This window comes from Pocillopora verrucosa, chromosome 1 (assembly GCF_036669915.1).
Source record: "Pocillopora verrucosa isolate sample1 chromosome 1, ASM3666991v2, whole genome shotgun sequence".
Taxonomy (NCBI): domain Eukaryota; kingdom Metazoa; phylum Cnidaria; class Anthozoa; order Scleractinia; family Pocilloporidae; genus Pocillopora; species Pocillopora verrucosa.
In genome coordinates, this window is record NC_089312.1 from 8,178,435 (window position 1) to 8,197,392 (window position 18,958).

Below are 18,958 nucleotides of genomic sequence, written 5' to 3' on the forward strand. Positions count from 1 at the left end.
CTTTGTGGTTTGTTTAAATTTATCACTACCTGTATTAGTCATACTTGTCTTAATTGTAGAGGTGTCTGCTAATATAATATTTGTAATATTTCAGTGACAGAGCTCCAAGTCATCAACAAAGTCTAGCTACGCTAAGAGGCTTGAAAGAACTGGTGAAGTATGCTGTTAATACAGCTATTCAAAAACTCAAAGAGGTATAATAAGCCAACTGAATGGCTAGAATGTATCCGTGTTGTATATATGAATTGGCAGTGTACCTGATTGGAGAGGCAAATTCTTATTCTGCTTTCAAAATAATTTGTTTGTACAAGAGGTAAATGGATAAATACTTAATTATTTGATACCATGTAACACCAGTCAGTATCATTGCATACCTTAAGGGAATTGCTTCAAGTTTATACTTACAGATAAAGGAAAGAATGATATCCTAAACCAAGTGTATCTTGTGCAGTGGTGTTGAGCTGTGTGGTTAACCTTGAGTTTTAAAAATGCAATAATTAACATATTACATTGTAAGGAAGATTCTCAGTGTGGTGTCAAGATGTATATCTCATGACTACCACCTTTGAAATGGACTAATCTGCTTTAAATATAGACTAGAACTCCTCAGAGTAGTAGGTTGCAAGCATGATTTGCAACCAGAGAGGCCATTTTATATCTTATTGGACATTTTGGTGTGTAGTATTGCAAGGTATTTTTAAGAGTTGTACTGGGGTATTTTGACAAGCCTGTTGGACAATTCAAAATACAGACAGAAATAAAATACTCAAAGGTACTACACTCTTCAACATCTGATAAGTTACTTATTATCAAATTGCTTTATTTTACATGCATTGATGGTGCATGGGAAAAGCAAACCAGACAGAAGCATAGCATGTACGGGTGACTAGTTAAACAGGTTTATTTACAATACAAAAAAACCAACTGTACAATATTGCAGGTTATTTGTACTCTATTTGCTTATTATTTGTACTCTACTTTGGCAGTTGGAAAGTAAAATGTGTTATTTCCCCTATGAAAATTATATTCTTCTTTGGCTTAATGCTTTCTCAGATCAGTGATGGTGGATTTTGCTCAGGACCTGGTGGCTCTAACAAGGACACCATTTACAAACACTGCTGTACCATTGGAAGGTGTTTAATGCTTTTGTTCATGCATAAACAAGTTAAAAATATTGTAGCACCAATAAAATCGAGTTGGGTAAAAATGGATTTGGTATTTTTAAACACTATAATTCTTGACAGACTGACATTATCACCCTGTTCCTTAGAAAAAGTACAGAAAAAGAATTTGATTAGTTCTCAGCTTTTTTTTTCTTTTTGCACAAATGATTAACTTTTTCAATAATGAATTCTATTTAAAATACTTCAGAGTAACAATATGAAAACCTTAATGAAGAGATTTATCATTCAAAAAAATGCTGGAATTAATAAATCACACCAGTTTATAGTAGTACTAAAGTGGTGGTATTTTAGTTTAATGAGAACTCTTAGTAGGCCTGGAAAGGAAAAGCCAGTCAACAGAAAGTTATGTTATCTCACAATGCATTTTCTCCTGCAACACTTGCAAAGCTGATCAAAGTTCCTATATTTAAAAGCACTTTCATACACAAACAGTTCTGATTAGGACATATTTTACTCTTTGTTATCATACAATTTACTAAGGTAGTCACAAACATCAGTCATAAGATGGGAGGAGGGAAAACATCTGGCACAAATGCAGGAATTATGTGTAATTTATGTGTAAAAGTAGAATGAAGTAGTTGATTATGTATTGTTTTCTAGAGTTTTCTGGAAGCACCTTAATGGGGACAGCTGCTTACAGGAAGAGCCAGATAAGAAGGAGAAGGTACTATATCATGAATAGTAGAGTTTGTGGTTACATACAAAAGAAAGGAGACTTTAAATTTTAAAGTTGCTGGTATGCTTAGTGTTGTCCCTTGTGAATGAATAAGATGGCAATTTTAATTTCATTGGTGATAAGACAAAGGCCTTTGAAGCAAGTAGACAACAAGCCGTGTAACACAATGCAAGTAAATAATGTAAATCTGGTAGCTGCACAACAAATGTCAAATAATAATTGTCTGAGAGAGAGACTTTGCTATGTTTTACATGAGTACTGTAAGTGTGATATGCATAGCTGACTACTTTATCTCACTATATTCTTGGCTGAATTGTTTTAGATTTTCAACTGTTTAGTGAATTAATGAACAAGCCCTGTATCAGCTTCTGTTTTTGTTTTTCATTCTTCTTAGAGGGGCCTCAATGAGTTGAATTTCCATTTTTTTCCATTTGGTCACTTGAACTGGGAATTACCAAAAACAACAATGGAGTTGGGTCCTGAAGTCTTGGAAAAATTGGCCGAGAAATTGGAGTTGGACAACATTTAGGCCGACAAATGGGATTTGTGCTTCTTTCTCCTCATTAGGACCCTCCTCACTGTAGTCATTAAATGGTTTCAAAACATGAACTACTCAGTAAATTTTTTATGACATTGTACAAACTAACTTCTTTCACCTTCTTAAATTAAACAGGGTAAAAAAATCAATAGTTTGTGTATAGAGGGCTTCTGCTCAGTGGTTAATATCATGTGCTGCAGGTTTTCCCAAAAGTTGCCTCATTTCATGAATGCAATAGGTGAGCCCGTAAGCTATAGATACTATTGTTCCTCAAAGTGCACCTGTATTACATGGTTGTAGGTGAATTCACATCAATTGATTCAAGAAAATAATTGTGTGCGAATATGCCACTTGAAAAAGGTTAAAATATTTTCCTTTGTGCTTAGTTGACTTTCCACTCATTGTTATTCTGATCTTTCTTGATCAGAGCACTTTCTTTGTTTAATGTGATTCCAATCAATAAATGTTCTACCTTGTGCCAGATCAATGGATAAAAACAGAGATAGTATGGTTCCATATGGTTAGTGCTTTATTCATACTTCAGACAAATTTTTCTGTTACATGTATCTTTTTTTCTGCTTAGATTCAACTCAGGATGGCAGTGGTAGTGCATTAGATGATACAACAGATCAAGAAGCAATTTATGTACAGATAAAGAAATTTCAGGTTTGTATCATCTTATTTTAATGTTTTTTTGTCTGTGACATGGGAGAGTCAAATATTTGTCAGTATTTTGTCTTCCCAGTGCACCATTTTTGCCCTGTCTTTTGAATTTGTATATTTCATCAATGTTTACCATCCTTCCAGTGACTGATGGTGAATTATTACAGACTGTGTCAAAATACCCGTAAGCAACCATATTGTGTGATACAGATGAAGGTTAATTTTTGCACAGATTTTCATGCTGTATGCATGATGTACATGTAGTTGTGTGCATTTGCAATATTGAATGTTGTATTTATCATACTCAAATTGTTGCTGTCTTGTGAATAAATATTTGAGAAATTTAACTCCATTGGTTTCATAAAATCAATTACAAAGTAATTTTTTCTGTAAACTAAACTCTACTCCTTTTGAGCAAGTTTGCAGAAAGGTATATTTGGAGTACAATAGTGTGAGATTTTCAAGTCTTTTTTTTCTAGCGTTTGATTGTCAGCATCATTTCCTCTCCTGATGAGGACAAAGAAATTAGTCTTAAGGATAGTCAGTCACTAGTGAATGTGATTGCAATGTTAGCACATCATTTGGAGCCAGATGGACCACAGGTACTTTTTTTTCTTCTAGATATGCACCTGTGTCTATTATGTTCAGTTAACCCTTTAATCCTCATAAGTGATTAACATGTAACTTCTCCTATGACATCTACACATCCAGCCAACGTCTAATGAGAATACTCAAGCTTATCAGGTAAAAGTTAGTATAGTCATGATCTAACACTAAATTCTCGTGACTTATTTACAAGGAAATGTGTAGCAGCTAGAGGGGAGAATTAACAATCAGATCTTGGTAGTTAAAGGGTTGTTCAAAAGGGGTTAATGTTAATCTACATGTATTACTAAAAGTTAACCTTGGCTTAATTTGAGGAGGGTGTATAAAAGCCAAGGGATTTTTGGGGTTTTATTTCAATACAACTCAAAACTAATGGAAACGACAACAACAACAACAAAAACCAAGAAAAATCCCATTTCAGAGCTGTAAAACTAAATTAAAAATCTACACTAACTCTGGGTCAGGTTAACTGTGTTTTGAACAACCCAACCCTGTTGACAATTATTTACCAAATACCAAATACCAAATCTCTTTTCTGTATTCTGCTACTTTCATGAGCCATTCAATTTTATTAAGAATACATCCTGAGTTCATGCTTTCTTTTTGCATTATTGGGCTCCACTTTGTAGTTGTGAGTATAGCTTTACAGACAATAGTTACATGTCTTGTGGCATTTTGCCGCTCTGCAGTTAAGTAATAAAAGAGATAACTTTACTCTAAGGGGGCACCTTACGAACCTGTAGAGGCTCGTAACTTTGGAGGGACTGTAAATTCATCGCCTTGCTACCCATTAAATGTTATAGGGAAATTAGTTACAGACCTTTTCATTATTATTACTAATTCATTGATTTTATCACAAGAGCAGAGTACCTCTATAATAATTTCCCCTAAAATTTGTCAATGAACTGAAGTTTTTTCCTTGATACAGTTTCATCAGTTGCATGCCTGGGTTCAAATGATTTGTGCGGATAATAATGTTGGTAAGAGAATTGAAGAACATTTCAAATTTATCATTTACAAGAAAGTTAAAGTATGTCTTAATTGAGAAGTCATTTGCACCTCATAGGTCTATATATTATGGGCATTCGGGAAGTTTCTAATTCTTCTCTAATTTTTTCTCCTTCCAGATGATCCCTCTCTCACTAAGTCTTTGGTGTCCCTGTTACACTCCATAACATTCCAATCGAAAGCAAGTGCAGGACTGGTAAGGGCATCAGCCAGATTTATGATCAACTTTGTAAGCGTATTCAACCCAATCAATTCCATACCAACCCTGTTGATGTTGATAGGGTGAGAGCTTTTATGTATGACAACAAATTTTCTTAAACAGTTATTTGCTCCAAACTCCTCAGACTCGCTGTATCTCTTTTCTTTCTACATTTTTACTTGAAATTTTGAGCTATGGGAAGTCAACTATATACTCCTGGGCGACGAGAGGCTAAGTAAGAGTTGAGAGTTTTACAAAAGAACACAACACAATGACCTGGCCAGGGTTTACCCAGAACCTTTCAATCCAGAGTCAAGCCCAATAATTACTAGTTTACGATCCCCACCTCCACCTCTTCCCCGACCAAATAATGCATATATTAATTTCACGCCACCCCAAGTTAAATGGCACAGTTCCATGCATTCTGGATCTTCGAAAAGAGTACTACATATCTATGTATTGATGCTTTAAGTCATTGTAGAAACAGGTAACAACCTTCCTCTGTTAAGGGCAAAGCGTAAGCGTAGATCATGTTAGTTTTCAGATTTAGGAGAACACTGCTAGTGGGCAGAATTTAGTTTTTCCTCACATAAGATAATTGTTTCTTGGTTGCTGTAGGTGCGTGATGTTGCCCAAGATGTCCATAGCCAGCTTGGAGATGTAGATGAAGTACGACGTTTGTATTCGTTACAGTGCGAAAGTAATACTGATAAATCTAAACGTTTTGCTAATCTTGTTCGCATTATTTTGGTTTGTGAACGAAACAGCTTTCAGTAGTCTTGAAAACTGTGTTTCAATTAATTGTTGATAAATATTGCGAGTAAGAAGAAACTAAAACATGTAAGAATATTAATACAGGTACCTATCCTCTTAATTAGGGGCCTTCCTCTTATAATTATATATTTTGTCCAGTCGTGCCGCTAAGACAGATTATATCTTTGGACGTTTATGCGGTGTTGGAACTTAAAATTATTCGTAAGTTGTTTTATCGCACCTTTTTTTGTTAGGAAATTGAAGTTGAAAACAGAACTCACTACGCGATTATTAACCCAAGAACTGCTGCACCTACCGTTGCTGTAAGTCAGTTATCATTGTAAATGTATAAATATATAGATGTTAGTTTTTTTTCTTGTTGATTGATGCTTTTCCCACCCTTTTCTCAAGCTTTCAATTTAATTTCGTAGTTTCTTCATAATCTTGTAACCACTGATCCAAACACGAGTTAAAGAAAGTAAGAGAGGAGATGGCCTAATGAGGGCGATCATTCTGATTCAAGCATACAATAAAGAAATATGCAAAGAAAATAAAGCATGCAATAAGTTTTCAGAAATGTTAGAAAACTTACTATTTGAACACTCTGTACATGTTTCTTTACAACACTTACTTTATCTATTACAGCTCCTTTTGGTAAATCAAATAGAAAAAATTGTAGACGAAATGGACTGGGCACTTGTAAAGGTCAAAGGTGACATGACAGCATCAGCAGCAGGACTGACGGGTGAGCATTACGCTGAAACTGAGCATTTTCGACTGGAAAAAAATGTGTATAAGTGGTGCTTCTGATGGCTTGTAGCTCAGGGTGCACCATGTAAACCTAATAGAGATTTTAGAACAATCCTTTTGGGATTTCCTTGCAGACAATTACCTGAATGTTACTTTAAGTTGGAAGGAAGTAAGGAAGTGTTTGGCCAACAGAGGTGGTTTCACCTACTTTGTGCCAATTGTTACGTAGTGTGTACGGAATGAAAAGATGATGACTGGCTTGACCTGAACTAGTTTATCGAAATCTTTAGAACTATATTCGGTGAGCTGTATACAGTGGTACACGCTACAGTGACATTTAAGTCTGGTATGGTGCTATGTTTACTTTTAAATTCTCGCTCTCGGTGGTTTGTGCACCATTTGGAAAATTACACCTCACGTGTTTTTCAAATTCTCTCAGTTATATATGGAAATGGGTTTGAGATAGTTAAGATTAATAAAGTTTTTCATTTAAACCCTATTTTACAGAAGAAAAGGTTCCAGATTCTCCCGACAGTTGCCCTCGTGGTATGTTGGAGCAGGTATTGTGCCAACGTCTTTGTACTGTTGTGTCTGCTCTCCACGAACTGTCACAGTCTGCTCTTCCAGAAGGTCCATGTACTGAAGCAACACTGAAGGTTATTTATGGCATACAGTAAAGCCTCAGTTTTTTTTTAGTGGCTACTTGCATCTACCATTTGCTTTTTCCGACGAACTATGTCCTATGTTACATGTCCCTTGTCCTATGTACTTGACAGAAGCTTGCTCGCTGTTAAAAAGACATTATTTGGTTGTAAAGTTTATAATTGATATATGTAATTTAACTGTATAACTTTGTTATCCAAGACAGCATTGTAAGGGCTGATGAGAATACAGTTAGTACATAGAATATACCACATTGCAGGTTGTTTGAAATGGCTAAAATGTATGTAGTCTGCATGTACCTTTTATGGCTTGAGGATGGAAGCTTTAATACTCGGTGTTACTTTATATCCGTTATCATAGGTGCTGACCAAAATGTATGTCACTCTTGGTTCTCTTACGAAACATGTAAGTCTGAAGCTTATCAATATCTTTCGTACATTACGTCAAATGAAACATAATTTAGCTTACGTAAGTATCAAAGAAAAGAATTTGGCCAAGCCTGGAACACAAGTGGCTCTACCTGGAATCCAGTATGCTAAGCTCAGGAGGCCCAGGGTTGCCACACCGTAATTTTTTACTCTTTTTGTAATCCGCAATGTACATGAACGCACTGTCTTTTCTCACTTTTATCATTTTTGCTTTTCCCATGAAATAGTATTTGTCGCTTTATAATCAAAGACTCGGTTACTTGCCTGCAAAGTTTGAAAAGTTGGTGAGTAAGAAGATTGTTGTTGGTTTACGATAATGAATATTTGTCCATGTAAACATCATAACAGAATGAAGCGGGAAGACAAAGTGTTCATAAATTGAGCAGCCTCTCTGTTGCGTTAATGTTCTCTTACTTACGTTCAATCTTCATTATATGGCAAAAGCAATGTTTTTTGTACTTATACATATTGTACTTTTTGTACAATATTAGTGTATTGCGTCGTTTGAAATTCACTAGTATGAAGAATTGTTTTGAAAAAGACGATGACAGAGTATATTATAGATATGGATACCGGTATTAAAAGGCTAAAGTGATCTCACTTAAAGAAGAACTATGTTTCAGAAACATGCATTTTTTTTATTCCAGCCATAACAAAGAATAAAGAAAGTTATGGTATTGATCGCCCTCTGTGATTCTTAAGAGTAACCTTACCCATCGAAAATTGTCTTCGTACTAGTATGTGAGTAAAATTCGACCGAAGACGCCGCCCTTTTAAACTGCTTAGCAAATTAGCTGCTTACATGTGTCTTATTCTTCTTTCATTTCATCGCGTCGCGATCTTTTTGAAAATTTTGGTGTTTCACTAGAAACCACTCTTGAGTTAGGTCATCATTTTTTCGGGAAATAACCAAAGCAGCAGCGAAATTGCGCCTTGTGTTTTTGCATACGCAGCCGGGTTACTGACTTCTTTTCGAAATGATGGAGTCCACGAGTAAATTTTGCATACTTTATGACAATTTTCCGAACGATAGGTTACTCTTTTTTAGTTATCTTGAAGTATATTTTTATGTGATGAAAATTACATCTTCTAAGGTATATTTCTCCTCTAAAAAAGGAGTTTCCATTAATCTTAATAATAATTTTTTTCTCAAGTTCTCAGTTATCCCTAACAGGTTTTCCGTATAACCGCTACAAACATGCTAAAATTCATAAACATTCTTTTAAAAGGCCTCAATTTCTTAAAGAAAAAGTGGTACTTTCGAAAGTTCCTTGAGACAAAGTGATATCTGTCCACAGGTCAAAATGACAGGCACCCACTTGTCGCAGCAGGTGTATGCTCTTCTGACGTATATCCAAGCCACACAAAGTCAAACTCTTTTGGAGAAGAGCACCATTACAAAAAATAAAAGCAAAGAGAAGAAAAAGGCACCCAAAGGACTGAATATGCCAGGGAAGGTGAGTAAAAACATTTTTAGCACCGGGCTTCGGGTTTGTTTCAGTCGAATAAGCTAAACAGATAAATTTTAATCCACTATATCATACCCCTGGTAATGTTTTGTCCAGTACCCGTTGTACAGGTCGCTAGTTTCAACCATGTCTTCACGGTAAATTTCCAAAATGAAGCACGCTAGATTTTAACGGGCAAAATGGAGAGCTTAAAAGTTTCCTCTACCAACGGAACGACAACTACGAAATGCTTTCTTGGAGTCAAAATCTTCCACCAAATTTGCATTATAAAGTTTTCGGAAGTAGTTTTAAAGACTTAGGTGGGCGCACATCAGCCTTGGGGTAGACACAACTGGATCGCCCTGATATTCCCTTAAAACTTATTTTGTATTTTGAGACTACACTACTTATGAGGTATTTCCCAAAATACATTTTTTAGGCAAAAGTTATGAAAGAGATGAAGTCTGTGCCGAACTTAATATATGCAATGGAACAGTATGAGCGTTACCTAATACAGCTCTCAAAAAAGTCCAAGGTGAGAAAGGATTAGCCCTTTACACCCTAACATCAGTGAAGATATTCTCCATACTGTTCCTCAGACATTCCCCAAGGTGCTGACAAGGAGAATTTGTGTAACAATCAACAGCTTTAGCTGCTGATAATTTTCTTTATTCTCATGACCTTACTGCATGATGTGATGTTGATATTGTGAGGAGAATTTAGATGCTAATCACTCTTAGGGGTTAAGGGTTCAATTACTGGTTTCTCGATCAGGATCTCCATCTGTGAGCTCAAGGGTGGTGTCTCTTTACAATTTTCAGACCTGTATCAAAACTTTGGATGTCTTGTTCTTATAACCTAAACGAATTCCTGCATAGGATTAAATTCTTTAAGATGTTACAAAGATGCGGCCCTTTTCTGCACTTTCGTCCATGATTCCAAGTAGTAAATGGTGCAAACGAGCTTTGTCATTGGAAAATTCCGTTGTTAAATCGTCATGAATGAGTTATTAGGTTTCTTAACCTTGTTTTTAAACTCTCGTAGATCAATCTGATGGAACACTTTAAACGCAGTTTGGCACGAGACTTTAGAATAAATGGTGCAACATTAGATGCTGCTCTGAAAGAAGATTCAAGCAGTGAAGGTGAAGATGACGAGGGCGAGGAAGAGGATCAAGAAGAGGTTAATGGTTTAAGTGCACTTTGTCATGTCATTGTAAATTATAAATTGTATTTTTCGCCATGCGTTTAGTGTATATTTCTTTGGTGGCTTCATCTACTGGAAGCATTTAGTGAACTCTACTAAATACATGTAGGTATAAAAATCGAAAATTACTGAAGTTCCTACAAAAATATTGCCGCATGTCTATCAGCTTTTATTTAATACTTTAAAAACTTTTAAAATGCCTTAAGATATGGGCGTATTTTATCCAACAATTTTATAATAGTTTCACTTTTGGTGGTGTTACCTGACCGTTAAGTTATAGCTTGTCACTATTCGTCTTTACTACAGGATAAATCTGAAGAAGAAAATAAAGAACCTCAAGCGAAAAAGAAGAAAGTGATGGAAACAAATAAGAAAACGGGCAAACTAAGTTTAAAACAGAAATCATCAAACAAGCCATTGTCTCAAGAGAACAAACATAATTAAACACCACTCTTACATGCAACTGGATAAGTGACAAATAGGTGATCTTACGCTGCCTAAATCTAAATAAGTGTTTGGACACAATTATACTGTATTTTCTGCAATTATTTTGGTAGAAAATTGTTTCTCTTTCCAACGCAGCATCCGTCCCTTTTGAAACAGCTTGGGCGCTATCAGTAATCCTTATTATTTCTTATGAAACAACATTTGGAAATGTACAACCCAATGAATAACTTACACATGGGCCATTCCTCTTTGGGGGTTTGCTTATTATTGCTGGAGAACTTACGTAGTTTGAAAAGATTCACTGTTGACTCGAGTAAACCAAGTCGGCCACCTGTGTAGTCTGTTGCAGCCAAAATTTCCGAGACTGAATTGACAGAGTCCCTTGTCCCATCTGATAGGTCTACCCATCTGATGAACTAAGGCCACAGCTGTAACTGCAAGCTGCTGTGGAAGCCTGTACATTTTTATTTTAATTTTCATATATATCAAGGGGTTTGATCCCCATATGAGGAAAAAAAGGGTTGTACCATTCAAACTCTTAGTCCACAGTTTATTTTGTTCCTTGCAACAATTACTGAAGAGACGTTACAAATAATAAGCCAAACTGTTAACTACCTTTTTGAAAAGATTGAAAGAAAATGAAAATCACAATAGGCGTTGCATATTTTATATTTGCGTGTTTGACCTCTACATCCATGTCCATTGTGTTTTGTTTCTAATTTGTCCCAAAGAAGTTAGGAGGGATAGTTGAAACAGGACTTTTAATCCACTTTACTCAAGATAAAAAAAAAATAAAAAAACATTGAACTTGATCTAACAACGGTTTAAAAAATAACGTTCTTCAACAGAATTTGCCGATAACTCTTTCACAAAAGCTGTGGTGGTTGAATGTATTGTATTTTCAAGAGTCAGGGTTGATCAAGGGGTTCTTCAGTTTTCCTTGAATATTTTGATTTGACGAGATGTTGCATTCCAATTCTGGTAGACGGAAGCATATAAAGGAAGGGAATGTGGATGAAATGAGGGCACAAGTAAGTTTGCGCCCGTATAGGAAGTTAAAATATTACCCAACGTGGTCACCTAGAGCTACTTAAAAGTTAAAAGACTGATGATTGATTTCAGTAACCTACGCCTTAACTTCAACAGTAGAATTGTCCTCGTCCCCTGCAGAATCTCTCTGTGGCTGCTCGAATTCGTAATTTCCTGTAACATCTTGTGACTTTATGATTTCAGTCTTTGGCTCATTTCCAGTAGGCTCATTTTCAGGCTGTCCTGGCTTGGCAGACCTTTTTTGTTTTGTCTTCAGCTGTCCTTCATCTTGGGGTTTAGTATGTTCTGCCCGTGGGTGCTCATGTTTGTGGACATTCTCTCGCTCTTTTTCAGTTTCTTCCTCGGCTTCTTTGTCTGGGCCTGTGTGGAACATGTAAATAAAAGGGTATCCGCCGCTTTCGCCCCCTATCGAGTTCGCCCCTACCTTATACCGTGTTCGCCCCAACACTTTTCGAGTTCGACCCCACCAAGTCGAGTTCGCCCCCAGATTGAGTCATGTCTAAATTAGTTACTATCGAACATTGCAAACAAGTTAGAACCAAGACAAGTTTTGAATTTTAATTGACCGACGGCCATTTTGAAAGTTTATATGTGCGTGGGAGCTGGGGCGACCGGAAACAAGAAATAATGTGGTCAAACAGTGAAATACAGAGAACTTTCGTGCAATTCAATAAAAGATATTTATTTAGTAAATGTGTGATGTTTCTTTCGTTGGTTAGTACAAAGCGAATTGAAAAAAATCATCTCAGAGATGAACTGTTTAAGTATCACTGGTTCCTCCATACTGTAATACTTCTTCCCGACTGTATTTTTACAGAATGTCACGAGTAATGAACTTTGAGAAAAAAGTAAGACCGACGTTTGGCTCAATTGCCATTTTGAGCATCAAGTTGTTCAGCGGTTTCTTTATCCTCAGCATGCTCCAATTTTCACTCGTAACTCATGGTACCTTGCCTTTGTACAAAGTTTAAGCCAAAACGGTGGGCCATTTTCTTATGGACACTCTATTAATATTTTCTGAATCTCAAAGTTTGAAAAACTTTATAGATAGTATTCTGAATACCTATAATATAAATGAAGATGCAAATTTTAACAAGGCATGAAATGTTTGTGCCAAGGGATAAAACATGCTCTCTAAAATGGCGACCGAGGATAAAATTCGTCAGAAGGAATGTAACTTTACAACCAAAAAAGTACGTGATCTAAAATAATGCCTTGGCAAAATTTATCCTCGATGCTATTCATGTAATCGGAGGAATGATGGTGTGAAATTTTTCATATTGACAGATGTTTGTGCGTATCACTTAGCCGTAACATGCATGATATTACACCCCCAGCCATGAAAAAATAAATCCAATTTTTTTCGAATTTTAATTTGCATTTTCTTGGCTGTAGTAATAGCTGACTAAATAGGAAATTTGAAAATTTTGAATTAAAAGGTACAAGTGTATATTGTATGAACTTCTTGTTGGCTCAATGTAAGTGGTCTCGATTTTCATCTGTTATTTTTTGGTATTTAGCTCAACCGCTTTGGTAGAGAGTTGTACCTTTGAAAAGTATAAATGGTACTTGGACGGATTTTTTTAATAGTAAACTCAGATTTTCAGGAGTTAAATCTAACTGCATTATAACTCTAATTGTAAAATTTAACGTTTTCGTTCTGCTCTTCATCCAATGATGCATGACGCAGCGAGGAATTAACGTGTATCGTTCCGCCCGTTTCGAACATCTGTTAAAATGATCCCAGCTACACGGAGAAGATCATTTACCTTGAAATGAATATTAAAAAAAAAAGGCTTAGTGAAAAATATTCAGAAGACAAAAAATTGTAGTTCTATCCAGTTTGCTCCATTAAAAAAAAACGTTTTAAGTCAAAACTTTTCTTTCAGTTGATTGGCTATGATATGATGTTTCCTGTTTGGGAGGCCCTCAGTCGTCAATTAACCCACAAACAATTAAAAAAGAAAGGTATATCCTGCAGGGAATCCAAAATTGTACATCCTTTGAAATGTCATTGCTCGGCCGTCCCTACTATGATTGTTTTTGTTTGCTTTTCCTCCAAATTTCCATTCGAAGGCCCCGTAAAATTAATCACAGTTGTGTAACGTCGGCTGTTTTACTTATGTTTGGCTTTTCCTGAACTCCAAACCAGAAAATTTCTATAATGATGCAGATCTAGAGCTGTAAAAGAACATCGAAAATGTTTCACACCGGTGTATGTTTTATTTGACGAACTGTAAAAGTGACAGGCTAAATCGGAAGGTACGTCTAGCTTTCAATATTTGCCATCAATGTAACTTTATCGTGAAATGTAATGTCAGTCGTTGATGAATAGCTGATTACTTTGTTAAACTGCATAAGGTAAATTTTATAAGGCGTGATAAGTGTTTTGTGTGCTTTCTATTATTTTAAAGGGAGATTTCGATTTCGGAAAGCGCAAGAAAATATGAACAGTTTATATTTTGGGAAATATGAAAATAGCGCATGGAAGTTACAGACTTAAAAACATACTGTGCAACTTCTTGGAAATTGTATGACTTAGAATATCAACCTTATTAGTGAAGATAAATAAAAAAATTACAAACAGCTTCCTATCTTAAGGAAGAAAAGAGATCAACTTAATTCAAAATCTAACCTGTGGTTTTTTTTTCAGGTGAAATGAAAAAAAAAAATTGGTTGAGAAAATCATTTTTAATATGTCTTTAACGATTATTTTCTAATATTTTCTAAGAAACAGTATCTCAATTTGTTTCATCAAGGATTCAAAATACTGAATCAAACTCATTTCACCTAGTGGCACATACTAATTTCTGTTTGGCATTTGCTTCTGGCTATTTATGGCATTCTGTGAAAAATTACCACAGGTTTGGCCTTTGACCACAAGAGAAAACATAGTTGAAGTTAATGAACGTAAAACGATAAGAGGATTGTGCGCTTTAACCGAAAACACACTTGATTGCTTTTTCTTTCAGCTCTCCAGGTTTTTCATAAATTAATTAAATAGGAACGAAGATGCGACTAAACGTTTTCAAATTTCGTTCAGAATCCAAAGGAACTTTTGAGGAAATAACTACAGCGCATGTGAATGAACAAAATGACGGTTTTGTTATTATGGAAAATTATAATTATACAGGTCAGTAAACAGCGTGAAAAAATGTAAATCCCTTAAGTTATTTTGATTTCTTCTCTTCTACAAAGTTCCGTCTCATCCAAACATCACTTGTTTTTGCATATCTCTAAACACAACAATGATTAAAATGTAATTACCAAAAAACAGGTGAACTGTGAACCTTTATCTGAATATCGTATGCTAAAAAATTAATGATTTACTTCCAGTTCTTTTTCTTAAGTTTTATATTTATTACTTTTTTCGTTTTAGAGGGTTCCTTTTGCGAATTATTTTTAAAAAGGGGAGTTACCCTTTCCTTAACGCAAAACGAAGTATATCAATTTTATTTTTAACTATAGTAGATAATCTGTAGAAACTCGATAAAAATTTAATCATTTCGTGTAAGAGATTATATTTTTCATCCTTTTTACTTAACCACACAGATCATCATTAATCTGTAGCTTCGTTGAATCTTTGTATGCAAAGTATTCCTACGAATAGGATTTGTGCAGTGCCGTCTCTGTTAAACAAAGCAAATAAAAAAGGGGATATTCATTAATGTCAGTTTCTCTCCGCATCAATCGATCATGATTTTACAGTTCATTTGGAAGCAAACACATCATGGGAATCTGATAAAAATTGTGTTTAACCAAAGATTCACTCATTAGTATTTTGTTTTCGAATATTGGTTTTAATCTGCTTCTATTTCGACCTATTTAGAATTTTTGTATTTTTCTTATTTTTTGAAAGGTGGTAGGTTTGTTTACAGCCACACAGGTATGGTACTCGGGATCTGATCACTACTGGCCACTAAACGAAATAAAATACAACCAAGTGTATGATCACAGGTACTTTAACGGATGGTGGAATGGGTATATCAGAGGTAACGAACAACTTATTACTGCCTCACTGAATCTTTGATACTTCTTTCAATCGAAGCGAAAATGAGCTAGTCTTGAGATTTGCCAACAAATGTCAGAAGAGTCGATTCAATTTCAAAAATATTGTTCTGATACGACAGTAATGATTAGTATGAAAATTCTCTTCACGAAGTCAGTTAAGTTCTGATCGCTTCATTGTTTTCTGATTAATACAGGTAATGCCGAGATCACATGGTCTTCACCTCAAATCGGCCTAGATCTATATGGTCCAGATACATGGATTGACTTTGGTGCTAGATACAACTCCTGTTATGTGGACGTGAAATATTGCAACCAAACTGGTTTTAGCGTTGCATTTTGGGTAGCTTTCCAAGAGTCTTCGACTTCGCACGGTTTAATCGAATTTGGAAGTGGTGATTGCGGGCTCAGCCTCGCCCGAACACCTGAAAATGAGATAAATGCAACAATTAAAAGCATGGAATTAAACATCACTTGGAGTTTGCAAAGCGTAAATGCAAGTGTTCGTCACGGAATGTGGCACCATCTGGCACTGACCTGGAACGCTTCTGGTGAAGCACATCTTTTTATCAATGGCACAAGGTACGCGAGTCTCATTGCTTTTGGCTTGAAATTTTTCGTCTGTCAAGCATTAACCAGGAGGGTATTAGGCCTCGGGGCTTGACATAAGGTGGTCGCTACTGGAGTCTAAAACTTTTGCATACTATTTCATGCACATAACATTTCGCTTAAAAGGCGATAATGATCATTACTAGGAAAATTATTTTTGTGGCTGAGCATTTGCAAACCTGGGTGATTTGTTTGACCAGATAAAAAGAGGGAGATGCAAATTTTCGTTTGGTTTAATATTAATCGGGGAGTATCAAATTACAAACACCATTAAGGGTTTCCTCCTCTGATCTTGACGGAAAATATGCCCCATTCGATCAAAACCCTCTCGAATGCGAGTGCAAAATTTTGAAACGTTTCCCTGAGGAAGGGGTATATTGATTTAAGGGCATAGAAGTCGGTATTCTAACTCCGGAGAAACGTGAGCACACGGATTAAGGTCGATCGCGCAATCTTATTAGGCAAAGAGTGCTATGCTGCCGCAATAGACGACTGTCAACTGGATTGCTGGGCAGGAAATGGTTTATCTTTTTCAATGACTGGGAAAAAAAAAGCTTAAACTGGTTCTCTGTCTCTTTTTAATAGATTGAACAATGTAACCAAGCTCACAATTTCTCATGTCTCCTGTTCTCACTCAAATTGCACGTGTGATTGGTCAATGAAAGCCGGTAACGTGCCAACTTTCCGCAACTCAAGTACCCAATCATATCCGTCCTTGTTGCTCGCCAGGTTGGTTTTATGGCATTATGCTGTTAATAATGAAACAGTTCTCAATTCATCGCGAGGTGTACAAGGTAAGAGACTTTTACTTGAGTCAAGCAAAATGTTTCAAAGTTTGGTTCTTTAAAATAACTGGTATTTAACTCCGAAACTTTATTGCAAGATACAACAGATCAGTGCTAAGTTGGGTCAAAGCTTTTTTAATAAATAAGAATTTATGCCACATGAGTGTAGAAACGAATCACAACCGAGTCCAATAAATATGTAACTTATCAATGTGATGATATTTTGGTATTGTTGTTGATTATTTTTATTAAATCAAAGATTGTCTTGAAATAAATGAAAACCTACGTTGCAAATTCTGTTGAAAATTTGATGTGTCACGGATACTTGAGAGAGGTCTTGAAATTTTCTTTTAGGATTATTTCTCTCGAACAGAGGGTGCTACGGCCGTTGGATTGCTAACTTACAATTTTGCTACTACATCCCACCTAACTCTGAAAAGACGTGGTACGAGGCGAGGGAAAGTTGTGTTAAAAAAGGAGGAAATCTAGTCAGCATTGGGAGCTTAGAGGAAGACAATTTCTTGGAGGATGTGCTGCTGCAGACTGGAAATGTACCAAGTTGTATGTACATTGGACTGCAGACTGGTCGTGTAGGCTTAACACCGTCTTGGGTAGATGGCAACTTTTGGAACTTCTCAAAACTCAGCTACGACCTGGAAAATGTCACTGATTTGTGCGCATACCGAGGCTCGGATGGTTTGTGGCATCTGTCCAACTGCAGCAAGAAATGTCGCTTTATCTGTAAGAGATATAGAGGTGGGTCCTATGAAACAAAACTACAAAAAAACTGCCCTAATATCATTAATTTTCTTGCCTTCTTTTGTTACCAATCAATGGTTGGCTGTGGTTACCTTGCATTTTGTTGGATGTGTTTTATTTTTTGGGCGAGTTATGTCTTCAGATTCACAACCTGCGTGATTGACTTCATAGGAGTTGTCCGCAAATAAGGCGCAAAAGCTCTGAAAAGGAGGTAATAGTAACTTGCTTCCTGATTTTCGCGGCTCCATGGCATCTAAGTTCCTATATTGAAAAATCAGCTTTGCGGATATTAGCCACACGAATGTGCTGTTGCTGTTGCTGTTGTATCAGAAGTAAACCGATGAAGATTATTATCGGCTTGGGATGTATTCCAGAGCGGAAGAAAGGAAACCAAATCCAGTCGTGGGTAACTTTTGCCCTTAACCCTTTTACCCCTACAAGTGACAAGCATTTAAATTCTCCTTACAAGATCACCCCTAAATCAAACATTGAGGTCACAAGAATAAAGGAAATGATCATCAACTATTAAAAAGTTCTTAATTGTTTAACAAATTCTCCTTGTCAGCACCTTACGATTTGTGTAGAGAACAGTATGGAGATGCATACTGATGTTAGGGTGTTAAGGGTGTTAATTTCTCTTTATGGACCAAACTTTTCATCCCCTAATTTTATTTTATTTCCTTAGGTGGCTTATTCAAAAACGCCGAATTTCGTTGTCGAGAGAGAAGATACAACCGCCAGCTCGTAGGACACCGCTTGTCCATACGATGGGTGCTGAGTGAGCTGGATTGTGCAATGGACTGCTTGATTTATGGCTCAACATGTGCATCATACAACTATAAACAAAACGACTCGTCATCAAGTAAGCAAAATATCTGCGAGCTTAACGACGCAAATCAGCACAAAAATCCCGCGAGTCTGATCTACAGTAGAGGCTTTCAGTACTGCGAAAGAGTGTCGTAAGATCTCTTCATATCGTGTTGTTTCGACAGACGTTTTCTGTTCTAGATACAGTTATCACAAATAAACTGTCGCTGCTTCCTGGCTGATGAATTGCTCATTGCAGTTTACCAGTTGTAGGCTTATGTATTTTGACTCGTGTTTTTATCGTTTGTTCAATTCCTTTACGTTCAGGATGATCTGCAGCAATGAGAAATCAGAATTATACGAGAGCTCCA

The 18,958-nt window shown here is 36.1% G+C and overlaps 2 protein-coding genes across 3 annotated transcripts in view; both read left to right on the forward strand.

Moving 5' to 3' along the window:
• LOC131799053 (Fanconi anemia group I protein) overlaps positions 1-11,374 on the forward strand; it is a 29,835-nt gene extending 18,461 nt beyond the window's left edge. The window contains exons 32-49 of one of the 2 annotated variants that reach the window (XM_059116722.2): positions 95-194; positions 1,054-1,133; positions 1,785-1,848; positions 2,534-2,636; positions 2,982-3,064; positions 3,541-3,663; positions 4,596-4,647; positions 4,795-4,871; positions 5,493-5,543; positions 5,882-5,950; positions 6,273-6,372; positions 6,885-7,033; positions 7,401-7,445; positions 7,696-7,752; positions 8,767-8,925; positions 9,356-9,451; positions 9,961-10,098; positions 10,429-11,374. In XM_059116722.2, the coding sequence (XP_058972705.2) occupies positions 95-194; positions 1,054-1,133; positions 1,785-1,848; positions 2,534-2,636; positions 2,982-3,064; positions 3,541-3,663; positions 4,596-4,647; positions 4,795-4,871; positions 5,493-5,543; positions 5,882-5,950; positions 6,273-6,372; positions 6,885-7,033; positions 7,401-7,445; positions 7,696-7,752; positions 8,767-8,925; positions 9,356-9,451; positions 9,961-10,098; positions 10,429-10,566 (1,684 nt within the window). In that variant the 3' untranslated portion in view covers positions 10,567-11,374. The remainder of the gene's footprint in view (positions 1-94; positions 195-1,053; positions 1,134-1,784; positions 1,849-2,533; positions 2,637-2,981; positions 3,065-3,540; positions 3,664-4,595; positions 4,648-4,794; positions 4,872-5,492; positions 5,544-5,881; positions 5,951-6,272; positions 6,373-6,884; positions 7,034-7,400; positions 7,446-7,695; positions 7,753-8,766; positions 8,926-9,355; positions 9,452-9,960; positions 10,099-10,428) is intronic. The other variant, XM_066163726.1, reaches the window with a different exon arrangement.
• A 2,361-nt stretch (positions 11,375-13,735) lies between these two features.
• LOC131799082 (uncharacterized) lies at positions 13,736-18,743 on the forward strand. Its single transcript, XM_059116754.2, has 7 exons — positions 13,736-13,881; positions 14,663-14,752; positions 15,479-15,611; positions 15,825-16,209; positions 16,822-17,030; positions 17,376-17,777; positions 18,466-18,743. The coding sequence occupies exons 2-7, from the start codon at positions 14,705-14,707 to the stop codon at positions 18,741-18,743; spliced, it is 1,455 nt and encodes a 484-aa protein (XP_058972737.2). The 5' UTR covers positions 13,736-13,881; positions 14,663-14,704.
• Positions 18,744-18,958: the final 215 nt, after the last annotated feature.

Excerpts from the sequence above, each read along its gene's own strand:
- LOC131799082 (XM_059116754.2), top strand. The coding sequence starts at position 14,705 with ATGAACAAAATGACGGTTTTGTTATTATGGAAAATTATAATTATACAG. Across the intron at positions 14,753-15,478 it reads GGAAAATTATAATTATACAG|GTGGTAGGTTTGTTTACAGC; the intron begins GTCAGTAAACAG and ends ATTTTTTGAAAG. Across the intron at positions 16,210-16,821 it reads CTTTTTATCAATGGCACAAG|ATTGAACAATGTAACCAAGC; the intron begins GTACGCGAGTCT and ends TCTTTTTAATAG.